Below are 18407 nucleotides of genomic sequence, written 5' to 3'. Positions count from 1 at the left end.
CAATAGCGCTTGTATATATGTCTCTCATCTATTCCTTCTTTTACTTTTTAAATGAGTGTTCTTAATTTTCTTACACAGCTTTTGTGGCGATCCGTTTCAAGGTGATTGATAATGTCTATGTTTCTTTAAGTATAGTAGATTCGTGGTCCATCCGGTATTTTTGGTCAACAGTTGATGAAGGAAGAAGATTTAGCTGATATGACATGCTTTATTTGTTCACTAAACCCTCTAACAGTTCATCTATTAGCTTTATTTTGTCCAACAAATGTCAAATTTGATATAAATAGCAACTTATTAGCATTTCTATATATTTTGGGTGAGATGTTTAATGCAATAGTAATTTTCTTAAGTGAACACATATATCCAAAGACACCAAACAAGAGATGCAAGAAAATTTGTAAAAGTCATCATTTTGTAACTGCAAAAAAAACTTTAATACTCAAGTCAATTTAAATTCCAAACAATAATATTTGTTTATTGAACTTAAGAAAGCCTAATTTTCTCTATTCTCTTTATAGTTATGTTTTATTCTTTTTTAATCGATTTATAACTTAAATTTATTAAAAAAAAATTGTATATTTTGTAATCGATTTATAATGATAGAGATTGTTCTGGTATTAGTCCATTATTGTGCAAAGATCAAATAGAAATATAAACTTTAGCTTTATACTTTGTTTTAGAATTAAGTAAGTACGGAGAAATTATGCCATTTGAGTTATCATTGGTTTGGAATAAGCTATTTTTGTTTCTAGATAAAATAGAAAGTTAATTTTCCTATTGTTATTTTGTTTTTTTTTTTAAATCAGTTTTTCAATTTAAGTAGTGCAAAATAACTATTAAGTAAAAAATATCATTATTAGATTCCTAGCTGCCTTAAAGTAATGCCGTTGAATTGTCTTCAACAATTCCCCTCCGTTGTTTGTACTTTGAAGCAATGATTCTTCCCATAATCCGATGTATTGAAAACAAAGTCACTTATCATACTCATTGCATTTTCTGTACCATATTACATGTGATACACACAACTTAACTTATTATCTTGTCACGAGCAACTAGGTGCGCCACAACTACTACTACTAACTCCAACCAATATATATTCAATCTAAATATTACAACACATAAAAAAAAAAAATTAAAGACCCCATCAAATTTCTCACCATGGATATGGAATACCAACTCCCACAAAATTATTCAACCACAAAGAAGACAAAACATAACTTGATACCTGCTACGCCAACATGCACCAACGACAACTACTGTTCCTGTTCTTGTTTCTTCTGCATCGTGTCTGAAACAGTTCCTACTCTCAGAAGAGCCAAAATCTCTCGCTACTTCAAACAAATGCCTCACTTAGACGACCAAGAACACATCCTAGCTTTAAATGGGCTCTGGAAAATTGCTGTCACTAAACCAAACGATCCAGAGTTTCCTTCCCTTGGCATATTCAGATGCATGGCCAAATTGATTCAAAAAAGTGTCAGCTACAAAGATTGGCTTCTTAGGGACCAGAATATGTATATCCCTTACTATGCAGCACATATCATTGGTTCCTACGCCATGAATGAAGTTAAGCTTGCGGATAAAGCAGTTAAATCCAACGTGGTTAAGCCACTAATCGAACTATTTATTGGGAAAATAAGTTGGGTTGAGCAGAGAGTTGCACTTCGTGCACTTGGCCACCTCGCAAGCCATGAAGCAACTTTTGAAGCCGTAGCGGAACACGAAGCTGAAATCATAGAAGCAGCCATTGACATAGCTTCTACGTGCCTCGACACTGTTTATGAGAAGTTTGTTTCTTTGAAGGAATCAGAGAGATTAGAGTACCAAAGGAACTTGCTGACGAGAGGGCAGAGAGGGTTGGAACTAGAGAATAGAAAGGCGGAAGAATGGGCCAACCAGCTTCAGTGCTGGTCTCTCTATCTTCTTGATTGCTTTGCATGGAGAGAAAGATCTGTGGGATTGATCTGCAAGAAGAAGCAGTTCTTGAAGGAATTGTGTGGGATGTGGGGTGGTTTAGCGAATCCAACTTCACCTGCGGGATTAGGACTTGTAAGAACTCTTTGTCATACCAAAATAGGTAGAGAAAGCATAGCGGATTTGAAAGAAGTGATAGTGAATCTTTGTAATATTTCAAGATCCTCGGATGATAGACAAAAGTTGGCCATTGAAAGCCTTTTGCAACTTCTTAAGGATCCATTCACAAGATATAAGGTCATGGATATTGTAGTTCCGGTTCTTGTTGATTTGGTTGAGCTCAAAAGCTTAGGACAAACAATCACACAGACCCTATTACAGGATTACCACAAGATCAAGTTTTTCAGGTCGTTGAATTTGAAGAGCGAAAGGACCAAGAGAACGTTGGAAGAGTTATGGGATTTGAAGGTGGATAGAGTGAAGAGAGAGAGTCTAATGACTGAGCAAGAGATCAGAGAAAAAGAAGCCATGGCTTGTGCTTTGAAACAAGAAGGAAACAATGAGTTTTGGTTAGGGAACATGGAAATGGCTGCCATGAAGTATTCAAAGGCTTTGGATTTGTGTCCGTTGAAGAGAAAGAGAGAGAGAGTGGTGCTTCATAGCAATAGAGCACAGTGTCATTTGGTTATTGGAGATGCAGAATCTGCAGTGAGCGATGCAAGTCGAGCTCTGTGCTTATCGAATAATGGTTATGGAACTGCCACGTGTCTTCATGGGAAGAGCTTGTGGAGAAGAGCACAGGCTTATGACATGAAAGGGCTCTCCAAAGAGAGCTTGATGGATTGCTTGATGTTCATTAGTAACCGTTTTGGTGAGACTGATCGGAAGAGAAAGGGTTTCAAGTTCAAGATTCCGTACTATGTGGCTCGTATGGTTAACAAGCAGATGAACGCCACGTGGCTCTTTGCTTATTCGGAAAAGTCAAGGCGGCGCAGAGATAAATGCGATGCTACCAACTTGATGAAGAAGAAGACTACTACGTGGAGAAAAATTAAAGGTGAGTTTCTGTCTTCTAGAATGCTTGATTTTCTAGAAATTTAAGTTTACTGTAAATTATTATTTCATGCAAGTGAATAGCAAATTTTTATAGGCATGGATTTAAGTATAGGGAGGTAATGGCCTAAGTGTACAATTATAATGGAGGTTTAGAAAGTATTAGAAATATGACCATTAGTGTTACATTGTCCTATTAAGTTATGCTTTTAGGATGAGTAGTTTTATGACATGAAATGTTTATTATAAGATTTAGCTCATTGTACACATTGTACACTTAGGCCATTAGTTTCCTAATAGTAACTTTAATTTGTATGTATGTATATGTGGTTTGGTAAATTAAATGCATGGAATATCCTCAAACATAAGTTCTTAACGTGTGCTTTAATTTAATTTCAAGTTACGTCTAACAATAATGGAGGAGAACCTTTGATTGGGAGACGAGTGCGGCTAAACAGAAGAGAGTTGAGAAGGGCAAATCCGAGGAGAAAAGTAGTGGGTGAAAAATGAAAATGTGTGTAGAAGCCAGCACATAATCCAAGAGGGCGAGACTACAGAAAAGTGAAGCATATCGGAGAAGGAGCACCATACAAGACTGAGGTTTATTTACATTTGGCGAGTAAAGCATTATGAACTTCAGGGTTAGCTGGCAATGCCAAGCATTAAATTGCTATGCATGCTAAATAATTTTTTTTTGTTACATTTTTTTGGTGACTTTTTTTTTGTTACATTTAATATATGAAAAGAACTTTCTGAGGAATTTTTTTTATTCTTGTTAAACAATTTTTTACTTTAAATGCTAAAAATGTAAGTTATTACCGTTATGAAAAATTTATGTGAAATAACTTGGGCTAGTTCTGTTTAAATTAATATTACGAAATTAAATGACATGTGACATCTAATTTACGAAAAGACTAATACCATTAATAATTTTTTGATCAATAGTATTAATCCTTAATCACAATGATAAAGTAAAAATAAAAAGTGTACGATATTTATTTTGGTATTAAAAAAAAAAAGTAATATTACAAGCGTACCAAAATTACCCACCAATATAAAATATATATTGAAATACAAATATACATTGAAAATAAATTAAACTTGTTCTGGCAAGGATACTCTTCTCCATACTATACATCGGTTCTAGAGGAGGTGACCTCGTCTATTACTTGGAGTATTTGCCTCGAACGTGAACCCGAGCATGGTACCTGCAAAAATGACTCCGACGCCCAAGTCAGTTAAAAATATTTCTTAAAGCTTGTGTGTGTGATCGAGTTATTGTTCTGTGAGTTATTACTTTTGTGTACTTACTGATGTTGCTACCGTTTTTATAAACTTAGGGTTTGGACTGCTTAGGAGTTGGTTTGAGTGAATCTCGGCTTCGGCCGAGATTCTCGGAGTGTGACGTTTACGTGATAAGTATTCGTTTGACTGCAAGTTTGAATTTTCCAAGGGTACGATAAGAGTTGGTTTGATATAAGTCGATAAGTTCCTAGGGTACGATACAAAACTACATATATATTTATATACAAATACATTAGTGGTTGATTTTAGTAGCCTATTTTAACGTACAAATAATATTTTTATAAAAAAAATGTACTATATACAACCTTGTTTGCATACACCCTTCTTTCTTTTTACATTTTATAATTTTGGGCCATCAACGAGCCAGCATTGATATTTTTGTACATCAGCCTTAAAAAAAAACCCGAATGCATACACTCCTACTCACATTTTCTTAACCCCCTCCCTCCAACACACACTTCTCCCAACTGCAAAATCCCACTTTTCATTCGCCATTTTTCCATTCCCACACTACTGGCTAAATACTAGCTAGATTTTGATCAAAAGTGCCGATCCCTTAGATTTTTCATATCTCAAATATCCCAGAAGAACACGGCAGTCTCCTAAATGAGTAAGAAAACAGAAAGAAAAAGAGATTGGAGATCTTCTAGTGCAAGGCATTTTCCTACAAAATATTTATTGTGGTATACGGTATACCATGCTTCTTTCGGAATACATAATTTTTCAAAAAAGCATCAAGGTTGGATTGATGCACCTAATTCTACCTGGAATCTTTTTTTTTTTTTTTTGTCAGAACCTGGAAGCTTTAAATATTGGTTAGGTTAAACATCCCAATCGTTCACGGTGTTATAAGACCAATAAAAAAAATTACCAAGAGGTAAGGTAAGTAAGGTTGGGCCTACTAATACAACAACGTTTCAAATATGGGGAAAAATAATTTCACTACAAACAATTTTTACAACAAATAAAATACAAGTATACATACAGCACCCACCGTTTCGTCTCTCTTCTCTTTCAAAAGCCGGGATGGCGAGAAAGTAGATATTATTGAAGTAACCAAGATAAATAGTAATTTAGTCATCTACTTCCTTATGTAGTTATGTTACATTTCTGTACAATCGGAAACACATTATTACAATAACAAGCCTGCGTACAGATTTAATTTAAGGCTCAAGAAGAAGGTCAATGACCTAATACTTCTCAGCAGCAACAGCTTATGACGAGACCAGCAGCAATATAATTATCCGCAACCTTAAAATAGACCTACAACATTCAGATCAATATATTGAATTAGCTTTTGCAAACATATAAAATTGAACCATTCACATTTGGATTGGGTATTTAAATATAAACAGATTTGAATCCTCTCATTCCAAATAAACATGATCTTGTAGCATTCACATTTCACCATTGATTTGCTTTGCTTTTCTTTTTTTCATTTTTTTTTTTTTTTGGGTTAGAGATATGAACACTCATTTTAAACAAGAGAGAATCCTTATCTAATATAAACCACTATTCTTTCACTAGAAGTGATAAACAGAACGGGAAATACAATTTCACCAAAAAGTAAACAGAAATGGAGTATATCTTAATATGCAGTTGACTCACCAGGTAATATCTCAAGAAGTTCAATCATCAGAAGAGCTCAAGGCAGCAACAACAGATCCTGTTGTTGAAAAAGTGGATGCAACATCAGGATAGTCTTTCCATGAGGTATTCACCTTCAAGGATGGGTACAGCCAACTTTTGACAGAGTCCACGAAGGAGTCTGGATCCAAATTCAAAATAGCTTCCCAATCGACCTGTAAACCCTGTGGAAGGCTTCCCGTAAACTCCATATTGGCCGCAAGTAACAAACCCAGCATAACCACTAGTCCAACTGCAGCAGATCCTCTGGAGAGTGGCATAAAGTTATACCTGAAAAGGAATGCAGATAGGTGGATATATGGATATGACCTAAGTAAGAAACAAAGACAACCTACACATTTAGATAATGCTGTACCAGTAATATGTCATCCTTAAGATTGCATCTCTCACGTTTTCAAGTGCGTCAAAATCAGTAGACCCATAGTTTTCACCACAGTAAGCATTACAGAGGGTCTGATACACAACATCCCAACATGCGACAAGGTAAATTCACAATCCAATGAGTAACTTGAATGATAAATAAAAGCAAAAAGATGCCTTCGTACAATCATCAATCACAATTCAATGATAAATGCAGGTGACATCCATGGTAAAGATCTAGAGGAACATCTATCAGGTAAACAATCCAACAGAAGGTTTTGGTGTCACATACTTCCCATGCCATTGCCATTTCTGCATCATAATCTTCCCATCTTGCTGGTGTACAAGGTGTTCTAATTGAAAAGTCAAAACCATGTTCTCCCCTGAAAAAGAAAAACCATCAATTCTGACAATATGATGTCCGGAAAAACTAAAGCAACAAAGAAGACAATCATTTTCTCAAAACTTGTATCTAGCTTACATTTTTAGAAGAGTTATCCTTGTCCCTTCGAGTTGTTTCCTGAAAGCACATCAACATCCAGAAATAAGTGCGTGAAAACATTTTATTATCCTCAGATTTATGCAGTATACAACTTACCCTTCAAATGCAGTACTGTTGCACCAAGTAGCTGACCAGAAATCCTCACCGACAATATTATAAAGATCAGAGCAAGATTTTGCATGAATGACCTGCACATAAAAGTTTCCATTAAAAAAAAAAAAAAAACAAGATTACAGAAATACTATTAAAAACAAAATGCCATGTAACATCAAGCAGACATCATTGTTAATAGTTGTCAACAATGACAAGCAAGAGAAGGCGAGTACTGATGCATTTATATTAGTTCATCACAATAATTATTTAAAAAATGTTTAGCAGTTATATCCAATTATATTTGGAAGGGAAGTGCTATTTCTATGTGTGAATTAAGCAAAGTAAACTATTCATGTGCTTTCTAGTAGTAGCTTCAACTTTTGGGATGATTGCTTTCTGGGATGGTGACAGATCTAGACGAGTAAATGTGTTCATAAGCTAAATCTTTGCCTCCCTCATTCTTCAAAAATAAAAACCTAGATTTCAACAACATATGGTAAGAATAGATTTGTGCATTCTCCATACTTAATTCTTCAAGCCCAAAGGGCTCATGTTTAAGAACTAAGGAGGAATTCAAGAGATACAAAACTATTCATGTTAACAACTTAATTATTCAGGACAGTTTGTCACTGACAATAGTTTATCTAAATTGATGTGTAAGATTCAAGAAGTGCTACCTATCATCAAAACAGTTTAACCCTTTTTAAGTAATGCTAAAATTTATATTCAGAACTGAAAATTTCGTGTATCACCCAACAGTCAAAGAGGCATATACTACTGTGAGCCAAGCAAAAGTTTTCTAAAGCTGACCACTTGAAGTTACAAATCATGGCAGAGTTAATATATATATATATATATATATATATGGCAAGAGAAAAAGGGCAAAACGCATGAAAATCAACAATAAGCAACTCACTTCTTCTAATTTCCCATCTTTCAAGAGATGAATGATCTGGTCTGTTTTGCTGTAGACATATGTTCTCTCTTTGATGACAGTCTTTGAAATATCTAAGGTCCTGTGGCATTCATTAAGAATGAGTATTTCCCAAGCCAGTTTGTTGATATAAGGAGAAGAGAAAAGAGGGTCCCCGGAGGTGCTTGCCTTTCATAGTTAGGAAAGTATCGAACAACTTTTGCTTGTCCCAGAATCATAGGTGTGTGAGAACCAAATCCAGAATTGAACTCTTCACTGCAGTACAAAGAAACATACTCAAATTCAACAAAATCTGAATTTGGTTAAACTACAGGGCCTTGATATTTTATTATTTTATGATTAATCATTGAAGAACCTATAATCAGGTGATTTGGGCTGCTAATTTTACAGCCCATCTAAATGGTGGATCATTTTGGCCTAACTATTTAACCTGTGGCCTATTAAGGGAGGGCTTAAACAGACAGGTAGGTAGGCAGGTAGCCCATTTGGCAGCCACATGGTAGCTGTGTCATGCAGCTAGAAAAATCAGATCAATTTATAGCACAGATCAGAGGCCGTGCAGATAAATGAGAATCTACGAATAGTTGAAAGATAACTAAAAATGTAAGATTACGAGAAAAATACTCATCTAGGATTAAGCAGTGAGAGATAATATAGTCTGCTAGAATACTTGGCACAAGGATGCAATACCTTAGCTTGTTCACCCACACAACTGGGTCACAAGGCTCAGAGATCTGTCTCCATCTAACAGCTAATGTGTAAACATCTTGCCATGACATGGAACGGCTGGATGATCTATCATCTACAATGCCATAAGAAGAGGATGTTTCCACGGCAGTACTTGTGCTACAGCCTGCACCTCCTCTATTCTGACTTGGCATGTTAAGTCTTTCCCTTCTCCTGGCCCTTTTGCCATACCTTGAGTTGCTTTTATTAGAGCCCTTCAATTCTGCTTTCAGTAAACGCCAAGCCTTGGAAACCTTTTGTGCAATTTCAATAGCAGCAAATCCTGCCATTCGATGCTGATAAATAAGAAAATATTAATATCATGATGAAAGATGAAAATATCAACAGCAATACAAGATTAACAATTTGTTGATTGGAAAACCACAAACAGGAAAAATAATGACAATATATGTAAATGTCTAAGTGTGTAAGCTACAACCATTTACCTGACGTCTATTAGGTAGGAAACCAGGACAATCATACTGGATTTTCTTGCCAATGGAATCTGCAGCCTGTATAAGGGTAATCTTCTGTTTTGTAAGAGCTAATTCTTGTTTTTTAAGCTTTCCCTTTCGTAAAGACTCGCGCAAAGGAGGTTGCCTGTAAACCTTTTCACATACATTCTTCGGATGCAATCTCTTGCACCAGTATTCCTGAATATAATTCAGACATTAATAAATAGTACATCAATGTGAACCCAAACTTTACAAAGCACACCTGTAACAAAAAAATTCTATGCTTCTGAACCCTAAAGAAAACTTTTAGGTTATAATACAAACAAGCAATATTATTTATTTCAAACATTCAGGTTGCTACAATCCCATAATTCCAAATTGTTCAGTTCACACAAGTAAACATAATACATTTGGCTGGTTAAAGAAGAAAAAAATACAAAGAAAGGTGGAATAACATCCATAACTTTTACCTTAAAAAGTGGATCAATATCCCCATCAATATCAAACCAGCAAAACTCACTACTAAACTTTGAGGCTGTGTAAAGAGCAATCTCTTTCTGAAAAAGCAAAAAAATAGAGTAACGAAAGCACATCAAGGAACTAGGATCATAGTGCATAAAACTTCAAAGTATCATGTTAACTGTCACAACACCACCGATGGCCATCTGTAGAATGTCATAATGCAATAAGAGAATGTACAAAAGTAGTAAACATATATAGTTTAACCAACGGAATGCAGGTCCTGTAAGTGCCTCTCAATTAATAATGATAACTAGGCAAGATGAAGAACTAAAGCAGAAGAGTATTAGAAAATGCCAACAGATTTGCATGTTCACGTTGGCATGCCCTAAGTCTGCATATTGGAAAGCTATAATCTCTCTACTCTAACCTAACATTGACTCTGGAAATTTACTACTGCTCCCAACTTAGTAGATTAATCAATAAAGGAATGTACTTTTAAAATAGGAAATGAAAAGCAGATATTTTAGAAATATACTATTTCACAATGTAACAAACCTGATAAAAGGCTAGGCATTGGAGCACAAACTTATCCATTGAGTCCAATTCCAAATCCAGTGCAGCATCATAATCCTTGATCTGTGACCATTAAAAAATATTTCTGTAGCCGGATGACTTTGAACATGCATTCTTCTCAAATAGATTATAGTTGAATTGAAATCATACCGCCTCTTTGTACTGTCCAACAGCATGGTAGCATGAAGCTCGTAAATACAAACACTCAATGTTGGCACCATCAATGGTCAGCCCCATTGTCAAATCCTTGATAGCTTTCCTGTCACAGTAAAATCCAATGTAAGTAAGAAACAAAATCAACTTGTAGAACATAAAGTTCCAAATCAAAATATTTTAACACCAACTCTTGGTGTGAAATATCTGGCAATTTGCATGTATTTGTAAGTGCTACTAAAAAGTAAAAGCCATAAAAAAATCATTACAATTTCACCAGTTTCCATACATAATCCATAGACAATTATCTCTACAATCTTAGAAGTCAAATGAATAATAGCTATTGTGCAACTATATGCTGAGACTCTAGGCATACTAATCTATGTTTGGAAGTTTTGGTTCTGTAATACCAACCAAAACTTATCAACTATGCAACGATAATCCCATGTGATGCTGTTTCAATCAACATAGTTTACATGAAAACGGCAAGAAATCGAGGTTGTTGCCCCATGAGCACTCCATGGCCTCTAAAAAACACTATTCTTAATTTCTCCCACCCTAGAAAGTTTGATGATGCTACCACTTCTACCAGAAAATTTGCTTCTATACTGCACACTACAACTTAAACTTTTAGTACTATTAGGGTTAACTTTCAGCATTCTCAATGCATTTGACGCATAGAAAAGATCAAAAGTTTAGCTTTCCAGTAAAAAAAAAGAAAAAAAAAAATCATGCTTAAACTAGTGCCCTTACAAGAACTCTACTAGTATTCATAGCCTCAATCAGTAAGACTCTAGAATGCATGCAGCAAAAACAATCAAGTCTATAAGGAATCAATTCCAATTAAACAGCAGGTAAGGTTGCATAAATACCTATGCTCTCCCATTGCATGGAATAGAAGGCCACGCAGATGATAAGCTCTAGCAAACCTAATTCGAAAACTTGAGCAATCAGTCTCAAATAAAAAGCCAACAGGTAGCAACAATATCAGGTGTGACTGATCAAATAAAACAATGATACCGAGTACTACTTTAATTCACAACAATTACCTCCCATCAATTTGGACCACCTGACTTAGACATTCCTGAGCTTTAGCTGGCTTTGATAATTCTTGGTAGAACTGCCAAAAAGCGAAGGTCAGGATAACTAGCTGCCAGTATCATCTAGCAAAGTAGCTTTAAGCATAAAAGTGAAAAGAAAATACCAGAAAAGGTGTTCCATACTTAATAGCTATAATCAAATACTGATAAATCTAATACTGAAAAACCTGTAATGTGCCAACAAACTATCAGTGCAGAAACGCTGAGATACCTGAGTCAGGTGTGCCCATGCTTCAAGGAAATGTCTGTCAAGTTGAAGTGCTTTTAGATGTGCTTCCTCGGCTTTCTTATATTCGCCAATTGAAGATAACGCTAAACCCTGTGAAAGTTTATGTAAAGTTTAGCAAAAGCATGAAGCCACATTCCTAGACTAAAGACCAGAAACCAATATCAAAAGTTCATAATTAATGAACATCATAATTGAAGACATGGGACCCACCAAATATGTGTAGGCAGACTTATTATCGCAATCAAGCTGCACACATGCTGAAAGGTCTTCAACTGCAGCATTAAACTCTTTAAACTTGAAATTGACAATTCCTGCATTAATTTGATGAAAAAACATAAATTATAATATCTAAATAGGTACTCGATAACCCCCCCCCCCCCCTCTCTTTCTTTCTCTCTCTCTCTCTCTCTTGCAGCCCAACGATAACAAAGAAGGAAAGAGAAAGTTCAACAGTTTAGCCACATTTATTTGAAAGCAAACTCCCTAAAAGTGTATCAACAAAACACAAGATATAGACTGCAGACTTATTTCACATATAACTAAAATCGTCTGTCTAGAACTGCGGCTGGTACGAGATACATATGCAACTACATTAGGAAGCATTATTTATTATTTCATGTTTAATGATCAATTAGTTACCTAATAATAAAATGAAAAGACTCTAGCGTCAGAAAAGATACCTCTCTCGTGTAAAATATCTGCTGAGTTGGATTCAAACTCTAATGCCCTAGTTAAATCTTCAATGGCCTGACATTCAAAACAGTGCAAAATTATTAATTGTAATCTCTGCAATAAAATTATAAAGTTAGATACTCTAATATCACGACTCCATAATGATAAAGGAGACCACAGGACTCTTAATGACAACATTAGGTTGGTTTCGAACCAAGACAATAAACTCTTTACTGTTTAGGCATTCAACTAAAGCCTATATCTTTTAGTGGCAATGCCTAACCAATAAAAACCCAAATATTTTGTTAAAAGAAGAAAATTCACACATAACAAAAACCAAAACCCTTGTTTTTTTTTTCTATTTTCTTTCTTTTCCCCCCCTAAAAGAATTAGACTATTTCATATATAATATGACTAATGGCCCACTTCACATGAATCTGGCCTCAACTAAAATACCGAACAATTTTATTGAGTAGTGATAAACCCTTCTAAATGTCATCCTAATTATCTTCCTAATTTCTAAACAAGGTAAAATGTTAAATACATTTAATATCTTGAAAACGTTAGAAGTACTCAATATCTTCCTCACTACGAAATTATGAGGATAATATCAGGATGGTTTAGGAGGATATCTCAATAATAATAATAATAATAATAATAATAATAATAATAATTATAACATTTCAACTGGAAATGAGACTGCGGTTACACTTTTGAATATTAGATAAATACTGAGATTGGGTACGGAAGCCTTACCTCAACAAACTCCCCCAAGGCTGCCCGCGCCTGACCTCTCCTTTTCCATGCCTCACCAGCTGATGGATTAAACTGTATAGCCTAACATATACAAAAATGTAAAGTGCTTAAAAACAGAGAAATAACCCAAAATATCACCTTTCAGACAGTGTCCATTCACATTATCATCACCTTTGTAAAATCAGCTATGGCAGAATCAAGTTCTCTCTTGAATGCATATGCAGTCCCTCTCCCTATCAAAGCCTCGGGATATGCAGGGTCCTCATTCAGTATCTGTGTATATGATTGAGACAAGGCTACAGTTTGTCATTTGATAATAGAGAACGAAAAGAAAGATAAAATAACAAATGCATAAAAGTTAAAAACCACAAGTATCACTGAGGAGGACAAAATTGCACCTGATCAAAAATAGAAATGGCATGACCATAGTTTCCTTCATTAACCTGCAAAGCAATTAAAATGTCACATATGCTCTTAAACACATGAAAAAAGCCATAAAGCAACTGCTTAAACAAACCTCTGCTATTCCGCGTGACAGCCGAAAATCTACGCTTATAGACTTTGTCTTTGGAACCCGAGCAACACAGAACTTCTTATTTTTCCTCCCTTCATGTTTTTCATGGGTAAAAGCAAACTTATTGCTCGACTTTGTAAGAATTTCAGCGACATTAACTGACTCGCTAGACTCACCACTATTGGTAAACACCTTTTCGCATGATTCTGACGCATCACTGGAGTCATTACATGATTCAGAGTTATAACTCAATTTATCAATTACATCAGGGCTTCCGCTCACTTGGCCATCAAATTTGTTAGACTCTCTATCTTCACCATTTAATTCACTCTCTGAGTCAAATTTATCAGCAGACTTCATCAAGATCACAGATTTATCACCATTGTTGGTGCATGATTCATCTTCAGCCCCCAAGTTATCCTGATTTTTATTTTCAATCAAGTTCCCATTACTCAAAGAATCTGATTCTGATTGCGGCGTGATCGACCCATGGGCTTCGTGCGACACATTTTCATTTCCTTGTTTTGCTGTCGTCAAAAGCTCTTCAATTTCTAGCAACTGCCTCAAATCAGAAGAATGATGCTGAGCTTGTTCATATCCTTGCTCCCATACTAATAAAGCATCTGCTTTCCTTCCCAATGCAGAAAGCGCTCGACCTACATGACAGAATAAAGTAACACCATTGACTTCAAAGATAAGACATCTCTTTCTTTCTCTTTACTTAAAATTAAAAAAGACATGGTAATCTACAGAAATAGAAATATAAGAACGAACAAATCCATCATCATAACATGCTGAATTGCTGACAAATCCGAACAAGGTTATTATCCATTTTTAATTATTCAATATTCTCATCAACCACCTCAATTGTAAAGCGAACTCAAATCAAGTCCCTTTTTCCCCTGGAACTACAGCACAGACTAGACAAACAAGAACAGTTAAAAGGAAGTAGAAATTGTTCAATTGAATTCAATTAGGCATAAAAGGGATAAATAGACCTTTGAGAATGTAAGCTTGAAGAAGCGAATCGTCAAGCTGAAGAGCTCGGTCGCAATCCTTAATCACATGCTTGTGAAGCTCCAATTGGCTATAACAGAAAGCTCTGTTCCTGGAAAAAGAAAAAGGAAAAAAAAAAAAGAAGCATCATAATAGAGATTCACATTAACGTTCAGGAGAAGTAATCACGATGAGGAAAACGGAAATCATGGAGGAAAGTATGATATGGTTACCATATGTCTTGGATTGAAGCGTTCTGAGAAACAAGAGAATCGAGGATTCGAATGGCTTTGGACCAGTCCTTGGAGCTGCAGTGCTTGGCTAGCTCGGTTCGCTGAGAGGTAGCAGCAGAAGTAGCCATGGCTGAAGCCAGAGATCAGAGGGGAATTTTTGGTTCAAGTTCGAGTGTTGAGTTGTGCTTTGTCTCTGTTGGCCTGCTTCAATGCTTTCAACGGGGTTCTAAAAAGCAAAAGGATGATTTGAGGGCAAAATGGGGAATGCGACCATATTTGGAAGGTAGGAGGAAGGAGAGGGGCAAACGAACTAGGGTGCACTAGAATGGAAACATGGGGTTATTGTTGGAAATTGGAATTAGTGATGAAGTGGCACAACATCTGACATACACGTGTCTCGAATATAGTATCGGCCCAATGCAATGGACCTTTGGGTTCGGCCTTGGGTTAAGTTTTTTATCATAGACCCAACAAAATTATGTAGCAAAAAATACAAGATCAATAGGAACCATTATTGTCCTGCACTTTTGGAAAGAAAAGTTCGGTGATAAAGTCTACTTTTAAAATTTATATGAGTTTGTTACCAAAAAAAAAAAATTATAAAAGTTTAATTTTGATGACTGAATTTTATAACATCGTGCAAATTTAATTTAATTTATAATGAAAATTTCAATAGTTATTATTGATAATAAAAGACATATTTTGTATGTTATACCGTTTAAAAAAATAAAATTTATGAAAATGAAACATAACAAACTGCAGTAGAAGTTCGAATTCTGATTCTTTTCTTGGCGTACTTGGGAAGTAGGAATCCATGCAAAGCAAACAAGAAGGAAGGGATTAACTATTGTGGGAGCAAAGAAAGAGGAAAGGAACATTAACTTTAGTCTGTATCTCAGATTTAAAATTTAGTACACAGTTTCTTATTATATAATAAGCGCGTCAGTGTTATCGTTATCGGCTATGATTTGAGTGTATGTGTGTGTTGCTTTTGCTGCTCTTCTTTTTTTTTTTCTTTCTTTATTTTTCAAGTTTCTGTTGATAATTTTATAGGGTATATGAGATTTTATAAACCAAACACATCCCAATTTTACATGAATTTTTGAAAATAAAAAAAAAAGTTATATAGATGTTTTCATGGACATTTTTATATAAATCGAATTCATTGAATTCGAATTAGATTTTATAATACTAAATCGAATTAACGTGACTCAAATTAGTTAGTGTACTGAAATTACATGTAAATCAAATTGAATTTAAATTAGCTTAAGTTGTACTAAATTGAATTATATGGTGCACTATTAACTCGAATTAAGTCAATTCGATTTACAAATCCTTAGTAGATCGAATGTAACAAAATCGATTTATACTCAATGGTGGCTAGTGGTAAATCGAATCCACTAGATTCGATTTAGTATGCAGTGACCCATATATATAAATCGAGCTAAATTAATTCGATTTAGTATAATACTAATGTATATAAATACGAGCTGAATGTGAATTTCTCATCATAGTAGGACTTACAATAGTTAGTGATGAGAGTTTTTTTGTTCTGGACTTCTGGTGCACTATAGAGGGTCGATTAAGAAAAAAAATGTATTTTGGAATTAAATTTTCTCAAACCTTCGACGAGTTTCACTAAGTTTCAGAATACTATAATGCAAAAACTGGGGCTGCATGGCGTGAAACGGGTGGAGAAGCTATTTATAGAATTCTAATTTTCGTGTTGCGCGATGATGTGAAGTACGATTCCTTCGTCATAGACAGTAACGAAGATTTGCAAGTTCTGTTCCATTGTCGTTGTCAGATTCTCGAGGTGAAGACCCCTGAACTATTGGCTAAGCTTGTAGATGTGGTCTATAGTTTAGGAGATTCGAACCAGAATCCTCAATCCTCAGTAATGCCAGCCTACTCTAGTTTAATGCCTCTTGATGCCTCGTCATATGTGCTAGTGATTGCACCTGAGACAGTTTTGGTTGCATCTCCGTCCTTCACAGCTTATCTAAACTGTAATCGTGACAGAAAAATAGGTAATACTCAACCCTTCGGTGAGCTTGCGATTGCGATGAACGGTACTCCTGTTATGGTTTGGGTTTTGGAGAGGGTGGAGCACCGGATAGTGTCGAGAATGTACTGCAGGATGATGATGATAATGTGGAGCTCATCGAGGAGTACTCTAGTTGTGGGTGGTGGAGCATCTCGTTCAGGAACTCAGCAGTACCTATCGCACTTTTCAACTTTGGACTTGGACTTTTCAACTTTAGACTTGAATGCCATGGCACAGCAGGAGCTCTAGCTGACTTCCAAATTGGTCAGCAGTTTCATGATAAAGAGGAGGTAGTCTTAAGCATGAAGACTTATAGCATCCGTCGTGGGGTTGAGTATGAAGTGTTGAAATCCGATCATCGCAAGTACTATGGAAAGCGCAAGGAGTTCGACAACGGGTGCACATGGTTGATTCGGATCAGTCTCCGCCAGCACAGAGGTATTTTGGAGGTAAAATGGTACAATGGACCTCATACTTGTATGGTCACATTGATATCTAGTGATCACATAATGCTTTATTATCATGTGATATCAGCCTTCATACTGCCTATGATTAAAATTGATGCCGCTGTGTCAATCAAGGTATTGCAGAATGTGACAGAGGCACATTTTGGTTTTAGACCGACTTATAGGAGGGTTTGGTTGGCTAAGCAGGAGGCCGTGGAATAGATTTACGAAGTTTGGAAAGAGTCATATCATGATTTGCCGCGATGGGTACTGGGTGTGCAGATCATGATGCCAGGTAGTTTCGCAGTGTTGAGGATGAGTCTTGTGTGAGTTGGTGGGCAAGTCGATGAGTCATCAGGTTATTTCTATCGGCTTTTTCGGACATTCCCACCATGTATCGAGGACTTCCAGCATTGTAAGTCGTTGGTTAGTGTCGACGGGACCCTCTTGTACGACAAATACGAGGATACACTGCTCGTCGCGATTGCTCAGGACGGCAATTCCAATATCAGTCCTATTGCATTCACACTTGTGGACGGTGAGAATGCAGATTCGTGGTCATTCTTTCTATCTCACATTCGGTAGCACATAACGCCTCAACCGGACATTCTAGTCATATCGGATAGGCACAACGGGATCAAGGCTACATTAGAGGCTCTTGATGGTGGTTGGCTTCCACCTAATGCATACCGGGCATTTTTTAACCGTCACGTGGCGGCGAATTTTGCCCCGAGTTTTAAGGACAAGGATGCACGGAGGTTTCTAGTGAATGCTACTTATGCCAAGACTGAGGTCGAGTATGACTACTGGTTTGACATTCTCCAATCCGAAGACCCTACAATGTGTGACTGGGCTAATCGGATTAAGCATGCGCAGTGGACTCAGCATCTGGACGAAGGTAAGAGATTCGGGTATATGACTACGAATATCTTTGAGTATGTAAACTCGATACTAAAGAGTGTAAGGAACCTTCCAATAAGGAACCTTCCACTTTTTTCGTTGGTGAAGTCCACTTATGAGAGATTGGCCGAGCTATTTGTTCGCAAAGGAAGAGAGACAGAGGCACAATTAGAAATCGGGCAGCAATTTAGTCAGCATCAGATGAAGGCAATAGAGGCTAATCTGAAGGCCTCAAGGTGTTTCATGGTAACTTTGTACGACAGAGATAATTCTGACTATAGCTGAGACCACTCTGACCGGGAGCTTCTCACTTGCCTCTTACAGAGTGTTCCACAAG

At 36.2% G+C, this 18407-nt stretch overlaps 2 protein-coding genes across 2 annotated transcripts; one reads left to right on the top strand and one right to left on the bottom strand.

Annotated features, from left to right (window-relative positions):
• Positions 1-789: 789 nt before the first annotated feature.
• LOC112748429 (uncharacterized) lies at positions 790-3819 on the top strand. The gene is made up of 2 exons (XM_025796668.3): positions 790-2971; positions 3368-3819. The coding sequence occupies exons 1-2, from the start codon at positions 1159-1161 to the stop codon at positions 3475-3477; spliced, it is 1923 nt and encodes a 640-aa protein (XP_025652453.1). The 5' UTR covers positions 790-1158; the 3' UTR covers positions 3478-3819.
• A 1375-nt stretch (positions 3820-5194) lies between these two features.
• On the bottom strand, positions 5195-14989 carry LOC112748428 (suppressor of RPS4-RLD 1). Its single transcript, XM_025796666.3, has 24 exons — positions 14678-14989; positions 14447-14556; positions 13452-14104; positions 13333-13377; positions 13106-13207; positions 12935-13015; positions 12187-12253; positions 11717-11817; positions 11489-11596; positions 11227-11297; positions 11050-11106; positions 10175-10283; positions 10007-10087; positions 9460-9546; positions 8981-9187; positions 8499-8830; positions 7977-8063; positions 7791-7890; positions 6878-6969; positions 6761-6799; positions 6572-6662; positions 6275-6372; positions 5881-6189; positions 5195-5535 (listed from the first exon to the last, which is right to left on the bottom strand). Exons 1-23 carry the CDS (start codon positions 14803-14805, stop codon positions 5901-5903), a joined length of 3135 nt encoding a protein of 1044 aa, XP_025652451.1. The 5' UTR covers positions 14806-14989; the 3' UTR covers positions 5195-5535; positions 5881-5900.
• Between the last annotated feature and the right edge of the window lie 3418 nt (positions 14990-18407).

Source organism: Arachis hypogaea, chromosome 15, assembly GCF_003086295.3.
Source record: "Arachis hypogaea cultivar Tifrunner chromosome 15, arahy.Tifrunner.gnm2.J5K5, whole genome shotgun sequence".
NCBI classification, from domain to species: Eukaryota; Viridiplantae; Streptophyta; class Magnoliopsida; order Fabales; family Fabaceae; genus Arachis; species Arachis hypogaea.
Note: the sequence above shows the minus strand (reverse complement) of the source record. Positions and strands in the feature narration are given on the sequence as shown.